The 11534-nt window shown below is 41.6% G+C and overlaps 2 protein-coding genes across 10 annotated transcripts in view; one reads left to right on the top strand and one right to left on the bottom strand.

Moving 5' to 3' along the window:
• fancl (FA complementation group L) overlaps nucleotides 1-8232 on the top strand; it is a 28774-nt gene extending 20542 nt beyond the window's left edge. For both annotated transcript variants that reach the window (XM_046070515.1, XM_046070516.1), the window contains 5 exons: nucleotides 2955-3000; nucleotides 3772-3853; nucleotides 4680-4796; nucleotides 5489-5560; nucleotides 5969-8232. In XM_046070515.1, coding sequence (XP_045926471.1) covers nucleotides 2955-3000; nucleotides 3772-3853; nucleotides 4680-4796; nucleotides 5489-5560; nucleotides 5969-6004 — 353 coding nt within the window. In that variant the 3' untranslated portion in view covers nucleotides 6005-8232. The remainder of the gene's footprint in view (nucleotides 1-2954; nucleotides 3001-3771; nucleotides 3854-4679; nucleotides 4797-5488; nucleotides 5561-5968) is intronic.
• The window catches only part of LOC123983980 (serine/threonine-protein kinase VRK1-like), a 35206-nt gene continuing 29473 nt past the window's right edge, over nucleotides 5802-11534 (bottom strand). For all 8 annotated transcript variants that reach the window (XM_046070511.1, XM_046070510.1, XM_046070512.1 and 5 more), the window contains exons 12-14: nucleotides 9193-9336; nucleotides 6665-6850; nucleotides 5802-6398 (exon numbers count right to left, since the gene is read on the bottom strand). In XM_046070511.1, the coding sequence (XP_045926467.1) occupies nucleotides 6072-6398; nucleotides 6665-6850; nucleotides 9193-9336 (657 nt within the window). In that variant the 3' untranslated portion in view covers nucleotides 5802-6071. The remainder of the gene's footprint in view (nucleotides 6399-6664; nucleotides 6851-9192; nucleotides 9337-11534) is intronic.

Raw genomic sequence — 11534 nt, 5'->3', positions numbered from 1 at the left:
AAGCTCCACATAGGGTACACAGGAAGTGCCATATAGCACCTTCATGCGGCGTCGGAACCGCGTAGGAAATTCACAGCCGCACCGGCAGAGCCCCAGAATATGCAACTCGGCCGGCTCACGCGCGGACGCGCTACAAGTGCGAGGGCCCGCCCAACGCTGCTTGCAGCTTTAATTCATTCTATATATTTCAAAGGTCAGCAGCACTGTCGAGCAGAGGGGTAAGTTTGGTTTTAGAAGTGGGGCTGACAAAGTCAGGGGTCCTTCAGCCAGAAAAAAAAACATGCATACAACATTAAGACGTTGAGCTAGTAACATGTATTAATGGGATAAGAATGCATACAGATGGATAGAGGTGCATCATGGGAAGTCCCCTGGCAGTCTAGGCCTTTGGCAGCATAATTAAGGGGATGGTTCAGGACTCGCCTGAGCCAGCCCTAACTATAAGCTTTATCAAAGAAGAAAATCTTAAGGTGTGTTCACATACAATGCTAATTTAATCCTCGCGGGGGTTCTATCGCTGGACAACACAGCACAATAACGCGAATGTACACACAGCTACATGAACCCAAAGTAAAGCTTTTAGTAAAGCAAACTGATGTCCAAATAACTACAATTTGATGCCGATGTGTTAGACACATGAATTCATGCTTTGTCAGGTCTATCAGCAGGACAACAACTTTTAAAATGTTAGTTTCTGAATGGAGTTCGGCTCGATCAGGGCTATGCTGTGCTAACTTGTTCGCAGTAAAGTACAACAATAGCTGGAATAAAGTTACAGGCACACATTTTAGTTCAACTACCTGGTCCAAGCAATGTCCAGTTTTGTCCGTTTTTATATAAATATGAAGTAGTAGTTTTAACAGAGCTCTGGGTGCCGACCAACGCTAACAACAGCAGTGGAAACGGAAATGCGCGGAAGCTAGCTGCTGAGAAGCTCGAGTGAAGATAAATCAACGGTGTAGTCCCAAAAACTAAAGTAAAAAGCTAATAAGCAGTTAACTCTGAGCTCCTCCTGCTATTAAACGGCTGAGTTGTCAGAGCATAATCCAGTCCATTTATTTGTCCAAAAGCTGCAGCGCTGCTCCCGGCTCGCTCTTCTACACTTCCCCGTAGTTTAGCAGCTCCCCGTCGGCCAGCGGCGTGTCACTCCCCCGCTCTGCCTGGTCCTCTACAAATGACGCTCTGAAGCTGTCTGTGACGTCCGGACAATCTCACTGCTGACAGGCTTTCGCAACATAATGTCATGCGAATTTCTCACTCAAGTTGAAAAGAATTTGAACTCAAGCGAACCAGCAAATGTTGCAACAAACGCATCTCCCAGAGCGAATTCGCATCTTTGTATTTGCATTTAATCCAGCCGCGCAAAACGCAGGATTCGCTTTCAGTGTGAACACACCATTAAAGCCTACTCTTAAATGTGGAGATGATGTCTGCCTACAGAACCTAAACTGGGACCTGGTTCCACAGAAGAGGAGCTCCCATTCTACTTTTGGAGAGAAAATGAAATAAAGGGCAAACCAAATATCTGTTGTTGTCTCAGGGACACTGTCCTTAGCTGGTCAGTGTCATCAGAAACAAAACAAGCACAGATCGCTGTTCTGCAGGTCTTCCTCTCAGGCTGCGTTCAGCCTCAACAAGCTCCATCAATTAGGTTAGGACAGCGCCTATGGGGCCTGAGAGGGGACACCCAGGGCAAAAACAGTCCAGCAAGCACTGCGCACAAAGCTTTCTAATACTGCTTGGAAAACAAGCTAATAATCAAAGGCAACTCAAATGTTGGCTGTTTTGCCAGCTGTCAGAGGACAGTGATTAGTTAAATGAAACAAACTTCAACTTTGGGGGGGATTATGCCCTTCCTATCAAGCCGGCTTTGAATTAGAAAACAGTTCAAGTCGACCCTCCATATAACTCTGTAAAAGTGCCTCACAAATCTGTACAGCTCAGCAATTCCTTTTGAAATGAATTGATCTAGATGAGACATTCTGCCGTTGTATATGCTGGTTTGACTGAGCTTGCAGTTGCATTTTGAATCTGGGGTTATTTCACTTAATCGATTATTAAGTTGATTATGTCTTCAATGAATCGTGTAGTCAAAGTCAAATCTTATCCCCCACCCCCCCCACCCCCAAAATATTTCATTTACATTGTTAAAAGAGAAATGTGAGTCCTTACACTTAAGAAGCTAGAACAAAGAGGTGTTTGGCATGTTTCCTTAGATTTATTAAGAATTAATCAACATGATGGATGATTCAATTAATGGATATTCTTTCATCAGTAATGGGAACAACTGTCCTGAGCCCAAATCACAGCAGTCAGATGCCTGTTTTCACAGGATAACCTGCAAGCCGAGAATCAACCCAGGCAATAAAGTATCAGTTCTTCCTGTGCCCACCATTATTCAGATGAGATCAGTGAGAAGCCATCAGCTGTTTCCACATGTCCCGACTTCACCAGGCTTGTTGTGTTGACTGTTGTCTGTTATCATGTCAGAGGACTTGATGCACGTTTTCATTCTCACCACTCTGGCTTCAGCTTTCTATTTAAGTCCCCGTCAATTGTCGGCCATTGTTTCTGTAAACCCAAGGTCATGCAACACCTAGCCTGTTGCCTAGCAATGCAAGTCAAAAAAATATTAAACACATACACACTTCAGCCACCAAGACGGGAGGCAGGCGGCGACCCTCAAATATGAGGGGTCACGCAGAAATATTGGTTTTTGCATGTAGGAATAACAAATAGTGAAAGTGATGAGTGCCGCACGGAGACAGAGCTCCCCTGTGGAACAGAGGAGGCAATGATGGTTCATATCTGACAGTGGTGACGCCGCTGTTGTCAAATAAGAGGCAGCGTTTGAGGGTATGCAGAGTATGTCTAATTCTCTGAGGGCTTATATACAATGCTAGTGTATCTGCAGGTGCTTGAAATGTGTGTGTCCCTTTCTTTTGCTGCTGCAGTGGTGACTCCGCTGAGGAATAAGCTGAACGCCAACATGCACCTGTGGTAAGGTTCTCAGCATTTGGACTTGGTGATAATCATCATTTATTGCCTTTCAGCAGTCGTGTCATAATAATATAATTATCACATTATCTTCCAATTTATAATAATAATTTCTGTTTAAATGTTTTCCAGCTGTAGTTACTTACAGAAGGTTGTGTTTTCCACATGAAGAGTTTATTGGATTTCACATGTAATATAAAGTGGATCTACATCAGTTGGATTATTTAGTGATTTTTGCTACAACTTCGCCAGATCCCACAAAAACGCCAAAACCAGTCCATCTCTCAATATAATGGACAATAAATGAGCTCTGTGGCACCGAGGAAGAAGGATAGACACACTGGGTAGTGGAGACATTCATTGTTGGTTTCAGTCCTTTGGGGAGATTTGTTGACTTTGAGCATTTTGTCACATATTTTTTTTCACCATTACATTCAGGTGTGATATCAGTGTCCCATGAGTCAAACCATGCATACCAGTTCCACTACTCTGCTTATCATTCAGGAGAAGGGGGAAAAAAAAACACGGCTTCATTTATATAATAGTACAGATTTAAAATTTCACCACAGGTTTTAACATTTGCCTCCGTGCGTGACACGTCTGCAGAAGTCTCCCTCCACCACTGTTCAGTTTGAAGCAGCAGAAATGATCCTAATTTTTTTTTATTTCTTATACCAATGGTGAAAGTCTCCTAATCATCCCCCAGTGTCTTTGCAGGCTAATTTGCATGTGGTTAATTAGTGTGTGAAGGAGCTGTCTGTGGTCTGCTGGCAGGAACCCGGACTCCAGTGTCTTGCACAACCTCCGGGATGTTTTGGAGATCGAATTCCCATCACCTGCCACCCACGAAAAATCTGTATGTCACACAGTTGCCCCCTCTCCATTTCAAACATGTCCATTCCTATCACGACTACCTCAAGGAGGTGTGTGTGTGTGTGTGTGTGTGTGTGTGTGTGTGTGTGTGTGTGTGTGTGTGTTTACATCTATGCATGCATACTCCCGTTTGTGTGTCTGTCTGAGCTTCAAGTTATAAGGGGGCGGACATACACTATTGCCTATTTTTCTGTCTATTTCCATATTTTTCTTTCTCTCTCGGTTTTGTTTTTCCATGAGGTGGGCACAAATTCTCCTTTAATTGGGTTGTTTACAGAAAAGATCATTAGAATAACAAAGATGGCAGAATTCTCTGCACTATCAAATCGCTTTAATCACGCAAAACCATTTATCTCTCTTTTTTAACACTCGTTCTTTCCCCTCCCCTCTCTGCGGATGGGTTAAAAGGGCGTCGTGTTTATCCGCTGTCGCAGCAGTGATTAATGCCTTCGCTTCATTAACATTCAGAGGAGTGCAAAAAAGTTGAGTTGACCAGATGTTGATTTTTCTTTTTTTTTTTTTTTCTTTTTTACCTGCCATCCTCTCTTAATGGATAGCTCCAGAAAAACAGGAGCTTCTCATTACGCCAAAATGCAAACGAGAGCAGAGAAAGTGTGTGTTGAGTGTGTGATGGTGGGACTGGAGAGAGAGTGGGTGAAGGCCTGGGCTCATGTTAGCACAGGGTTTTAGAAGAAGGTTGTTTAACACTAAGTGGCTACAGAGGCCCTGCACAAATCTTCAGCTTCTGTAGCCATGGTGTATGTGCATGCTGAACATTTATTTGTGTGTGTGTGTGTGTGTGTGTGTAGAGCTTCAGCGTAGAGTGTGGGATCTGTTACTCCTATCGTCTTGAAGCTGCGATCCCCGATCAGGTGTGTAATGACCCTCGCTGTGGCCAGCCCTTCCACCAGGCCTGTCTGTATGAGGTATGGACACGCACACAAACACACAGTGCTTTCCTTTGCCTCAACAGCTGACAACTGGGCTTCAGTTCACCATATGATGTCCTCACCTCATGTGTTTATTGTTTTACTTTAAATCTGTGTGTGTGGATAATGAAGATAACAAAGAATGGGTTAATTGATTTAGTATTGCACTTCCACAAATGGGTGAATGCTGCTGTTACTATTTGTAATCTCAAACCCTGATGACATCCTCAGGGCTATCTTATCAGATTTGACAAAGCTCTATCAGAAACACAGAAGAAAAACTTGACACAACCAGCTGAGAGCCGATCTGTTGGATGGAAAAAGACCTTTCTGCTTGGCGCTCAAGAGTTAACAGAGCGATTGTTGAGGTAGACTGGTGCTGCGGCACAAAGGAAATTAGCTCCATCTGCCTGAGCAGGGATGATTTTATTTATATACTCTGTGTTGAGTGAGACTAAGCATACGGAGATCCCTTTTTAAAGCCTAAAAAAGTGGCAGGACGACATTCTAAAGTTCCACATAAAAGCCCTTAAAACGCTTTAAAGTATCGGATAATCTTGAATATACCTTTAAGTGTGCAGTAATAAAAGTCATTGAAGCAAGCATTATTGTCACTTGACACCGACACATCAGATCCAAGGTAATGATTTGATGAAGTAGTCTTTTTCTCTTCTGTCCTTTTCCTTCAGTGGCTGCGAGCGCTGCCCTCCAGCAGGCAGAGCTTCAACATTGTTTTTGGAGAGTGTCCTTACTGCAGCAAGGTATGTCTGCTCACAGCGTGACTGACAGCTGCCTTCACAGCCCTTCATAAAGGCCTTCAGATATTCAGCATACTTAATTAGCTTGGCTCTATACATCACATAGCCTTCTCTTTTCTGAAAGCAATTCTCAGTGTGTTCACAATAAGCTGCATTCAGTTTTTTTTACTGAAGGTACTTCTTGTGTGACAAAGGATCAAGTAAAGTATGTAATACTGGATATTTAAATACAGCACACCATTGATTCAAAGTCAAAGACAGTTTTATTTGTGTGTATGATTATAAGTGTACTTGGGAGTCCTTCATCTCCAATGAGAGATTCATTTTTTTCACAAAGTAGTCCTTCATACCACATTAAACTATAATGAACATTTAATAAGCAGAATAAACTGAAGACTGCTTCTATTTCAGCCTATTACTGTGAAAATGGCAGGCCAGAAGTCCTGAGAAGTGGCTTTGTGTTCCAGTCAGCTCCATCTCCACAGTGCTAAAACTCAGAAGTCCGTTTTTATTGTCAAAAGGGTTTAAATGCACTTTGGAAAACTCCAAGAACAGCACCCAAGAATAGGAAGACACCTACAAAGACAAACCAGGAAAACGGTTCTTTCCTTTGTGTGGTACCAGCTTCCCGTTCTGGACCTCTGACGACAGAGCTTTCCTCTTCACCAAAGCGGTCTCTGTGGAGCAGCCTTTCATCCCGTCCTTCCCTGTAATGCGTTTGGTCTTTTGAGTCACAGTTTGTCATGCATTTCCTACTTTGCGGGTGGACTCGTCGTTCCCGTCCCCCCGGGGTCACGCAGAGGTCGTCTGCTTTCCTGCCGTTCCATTTGGATATTTCTTTCTGTTAAAGAGGGTAATTTACTTGTTTGCTCAGAACTGCCAATAACCTGGACAACTCTACTAAAACTGTATGTGGAAAAATGTTGAGAACTTGAGTCACAACAAGAAGTTTGAAGGTTTTACATCATCTTTATAAAGGCTTACTGATAATAAGACTTGATTTGGAGCCATTTTAAGTAAAGCAGGTTCAAACCAGACAAAACTTGCAGCAAATTAAAAGCAGTCTCACAGAAGGAGCCTGGCTGCTCTAGTGTCTTGGCCTCAAACCTGTTTAGGCTGAGCTCTGGGGCCTGTTGGAGGGCCTCTCAGATAGCATGCAGCAATGGGTCTGGGTCTGGGCTCATCATCATCCTCATCATCCTCATCTTCACTGTCATCTTCTTCATAAGTCACCGCAGGTTCAGGCCTTGGCCTCAGTGATCTGCTGACAGCAGGCAAAGCTCCATCTTTATTCTGAGGAAAAAAACAGCAGTCCATTATTCATTTATCAATGTCTGACTGGATTATTTGCTTCATTATGTATAATTCTATGATTAATGTGTTTCTGTGCTAACACCCTAAATGTGGCCACCGGAAAAGGCTCTTTTAAAATGAAAATCGTAACAATTTAGTACCTATACAACCTTACAACTTAGTCTTTAATTGAGCTTGAAGAGTTGTTTTTTTGGCCATTCCATAACATTCTTAGATGTACACCATCTTGGGGTTTATATTCATATTATCTAAACATATAATATACAGAAATAACTACAAAACAAAAGAGTGAACTACTGGTTCATTCATCTTTTAATTTGTGTTATACTATAGAAACAAACTCCCACATCCATCCAACTTCAAATTGTTTACTTAACATACATCACAGTACATTAAGCTCTTTCGGCCACTTGCTCTGGCATATTTTACTTGCTTCCAAGCATACTTGTCCAAAATGGAAAATATAGGCCTATTTAAAAAAATAATAAAATCAACATGGATTTTTATTATTAGAATTAATGAACAGGTAACAGTTACATAGCTGGGATGATTCTAAATTAAACATCTGCACTTGCAAGCAAGCCACACATACCAGCTAGCTCTAAAAGCGAAGACTACCAGACACTGTTGATGTCTACAGCAAAGTAAAAATAATATACTATTTTTTGTGGGGTTCATCAAAAGTAATGATAAATTATTCAAAGTCTATATTTATGAATGTTTAGTCATCAATGTTTTATTATACTGAAGAAGTCGCATTTTCTTGATACGACTGGTCTGAAAGTTTCCTTTTTAATCTCAATATTTCTGAGGGCAAACTATTTGGTGTTCTTTATTGATTTTTTTTTTTTTTTTTTTTTTTTCTGTTCTTTAACATTCCAGACTGTTATTCCAAAATGACATTTTTAAAGGCAGGAAAATGAATGCCGGCTGCCAAATTTATAGTTTGATTTCAAGTGTCCTTGCTTAGTGTTAACGTGTAGGCTAAATGCAACAACTACAATATCTGTTTTTAACACGGGAAAATGAATAAAGACATCGCATTTATTTTTCACTTGCCCATAGTAATGGGCATTTCCTTAACATCTGTCCCATCCTATATGAATAAAAAAATGCTTAATGTTTATTTACTTTACATGTTGTCAGTTATCCTGAACTCAAATGTAAATGAGTCTTTGTCAGGAATTATTTATGTAATGTTTTACATCACAAAGTATGACGCAATTTAATAAACTTGTGTATGTGGTGTGCTCACATTGTGTAACATTCACATTTCATAGGTTCAGGTAAAACTTTCATACTGTAACACTTGTCTTTGGAAAGTGAAAAAGTTGCAGAATAAAGTCACCAACTCTGCTGGCTCTGAGCCGTCTTAATGCATTTACTATAAAAGAGATGCAAATGTTACAAAGTACCAGTAAAAGAACAGGTATGGTCTTTAATTATTTAGTCCCGGGGCCCATATAATCCCCATCCCAAACTGCCAATCGTACAATTGCAAGTATTCCTCTTACTTGGACACAGAATTTACTTCGTCCGTGCAATTGATAATGTCGAGCCCTGCATCACCAGGTCTTGCTGTGCTTGGTCCCAGTTTGAGCCCATTGATCCTAACCACAGATACCTCTGTTATCAGTATATCTATGTATGCACCACATCACTGACACAGCGAAAGTGAATGTAGAAGTCTCCATCTAGTTGCTAGCAGCCTTTTTGCTACAGTGGATCAAGCTAGCCATAATTGTCTGGCCGTGTTCAGACTGCCAGCCCAAATCCTTTTTTGGCATATCCACATGTGAAATGGGATCCAAGCCACATTTGGAGGTGGTTAGAAATGTGATGCCAATCATACTGGCCACTCAAATCAGATTTCAAAGTGTCTTTTGCATCACTCGCAGCACGACACTCAATGGCGACGTCAAATCCGGTGACAGAAGTGCATCAGAGCAGCTGAGCGTCACATGCAGGTTCCTAACTGATTTAACTGGCAAAGACTGCAATTAGGAAACACTGCCAGATTCAAGGACCTTTTCCATGTGGTTAAGTAAAGCCGATGAACATTGTTCATTAAAAAGTTCATTCTTGGAAAGAATTTACATATAGTTAAGGTCGTACTTTGACTGAGGGGGAGAAAGGCTCCACTAGACCTTCTGTTGCTAAAGGTTACAAGTGGCTGAAAGATTCTGAAAACATAATAAGTGGACCCTGGACCGCAGATATTTGTTGTCAAATGGTCTTAAATTGATGGCATTGAAACAAACACACAGACCAAACAAAGTGACCTCACTAGGTGTTTAATATACAGTTGTTTCAGGCCTTACCAGCTGTGACTGAGGTTTAGTGGGGGTTGGTCCTCTTACATAGCGAGCTGGCACTGGTTTAGTCTTCCTCTCCTCTTCCTGTTCATGATCCACCTCTGTAGGCACAGCTTTGGGTTTGGAGGACCCTCTGGCTCGTCCTGCTTTCTGTTGAGAGAGTGGTGGATGATTGGATCTTCACATTTTCATGTCCTTACTGCTTTCCCAGCTTAATTCTCTCTCAGCATCCATGCTCCTTTAACCACCTTAACTCTCACTTTTATCATGAACTTGTACAGCTATAATAGGTGCGGCTTTGTTATGTGTTCTAAATATCCCCATAAAATGTGTAAAACCTGCTTTTTTAAATGTTTGATTAGTTTCTCTTAAACAGAACTTTGCCTCCCTACATAATTATAATCATGCATAAAGTAATCATATTCATATACAACACTAAATGAATCTGTGAACATGCCCGTTCAATGGCCTTTTATCTTGGCTGACATTTACTCTCCTCACTAAACCGCCTGTAAATGGCCACTTCTGTTTAACTAGGGATCAAACTGGCCAGCACTTTAGCATGGAAATTAAATGACACAAGGAGGAGAGGAAATCAGGAGCATAATTGGAGACATCCTGTGCTGTGGAAAGTGTGTGTCATCAACTTCTTCAAATTGGGCCATTGAGAGGGCGCTCGCGGGGCCCAAGGGGTCAAGAAGTGATTCTGGTAAATTTGAGGAGAGTCACCGTTGTCCTCCAGCTTCAAACCTGCCCACCTCTGGTTGACATACTGATTGGCGGGGGTCAGGGGCAGGTTAACCACCCCCCCCCCCCCCCCCCCCCCCCCCCCCCCCCCCCCCCCCCCCCCAATCCCCTTCACTACTGTCATGTTTCTCCACTCTGGGGTTAAGAGACTCAACAAAGGAAACAGGAATTTTGTGAAGTTGTTTAATGTTCCCTGAATGCAAAAATAGTTCTTGTGAAATATTCTCCACTGACTGACTGTATTTATGTTTTAAATCAGCACGTGATCAAACATCACGTGTTACGGGTTGGCAGTACATGACTTTTCCTAGCGATGGGTCTGGGGATTTGTAAACTAAAATAAATTTGTAAACGCATCTGTCAACCTGAATTTATGCTGATTTGTCAGACTAAGTCATGATTATAAAATGACAGTTCCCACGCATCCTGGTAAACCTGGAAAAAACAGTTGACCAATTTTCCAGTCATGGAAAACAAATGGAAAATTTGAGAAACTGTCCAGGAAAATCTTGTTTAATTAATTATTATTAAATTATTTTAACATTAGGTTGTGGTTGCTTGTTTTGCAGCGTCGTGAACACACCCGTAAATCACGCCACATGGTAGCACAGGTCAGGCCGTAAGTAAAGGGGCTAACATGCGAAAAACTGATTTATACCACGACTTGTTTTAATTTCCTATAGTGATGCGTTCTTTACAACATCAATTAACTTTTGATATTTGCACACCTATAAAGTTTTTTGACAGTATTACACTTGCATATCAATGCACCTAGTTAGTTGTGAAGTTTAAATAAAGTGTGGCGTTGTGACGTGCAGAGAGCAACGTGTCTGAAATAGCTTTTTGTACCGTTACGCTGGATTTGGGCTCAGGACCACAGTGACTTTAGAAAGTAATGTTCAACGGAATGCTGTATGTTGACTCTAAACCTTTGTTAGTAGGCACAATTGTAGGCTATTTCAGGTGCTGGTCATATAATTAGAATATCATCAAAAAATTGATTCCATTCAAAAATGAAACTTGGTTATTATATTTGTTCATTCCACACAGACTGATATATTTCAAGTGTTCATTCCTTTTAATTTTGATGATTATAACTGACAACTAATGAAAACCCCAAAATCAGTATCTCAGAAAATTAGAATATTGTGAAAAGGTTCAATATTGAAGACACCTGGTGCCACACTCTAATCAGCTAATTAACTCAAAACACCTGCAAAGGCCTTTAAATGGTCTCTCAGTCTAGTTCTGTACGCTACACAATCATGGGGAAGACTGCTGACTTGACAGCTGTCCAAAAGACGACCACTGACACCTTGCACAAGGAGGGCAAGACACAAAAGGTCATTGCTAAAGAGTCTGGCTGTTCACAGAGCTCTGTGTCCAAGCACATTAATAGAGAGGCGAAGGGAAGGAAAAGATGTGGTAGAAAAAAGTGTACAAGTAATAGGGATAACCGCACCCTGGAGAGGATTGTGAAACAAAACCCATTCAAAAATGTGGGTGAGATTCACAAAGAGTGGACTGCAGCTGGAGTCAGTGCTTCAAGAACCACCACGCACAGACGTAGGCAAGACATGGGTTTCAGCTGTCGCATTCCT

Source organism: Micropterus dolomieu, linkage group LG15 (assembly GCF_021292245.1).
Source record: "Micropterus dolomieu isolate WLL.071019.BEF.003 ecotype Adirondacks linkage group LG15, ASM2129224v1, whole genome shotgun sequence".
In the NCBI taxonomy this organism is placed as follows: Eukaryota; Metazoa; Chordata; class Actinopteri; order Centrarchiformes; family Centrarchidae; genus Micropterus; species Micropterus dolomieu.
The sequence above is the reverse complement of the archived record's forward strand: the minus strand, read 5'-3'. Positions and strand labels throughout refer to the sequence as shown.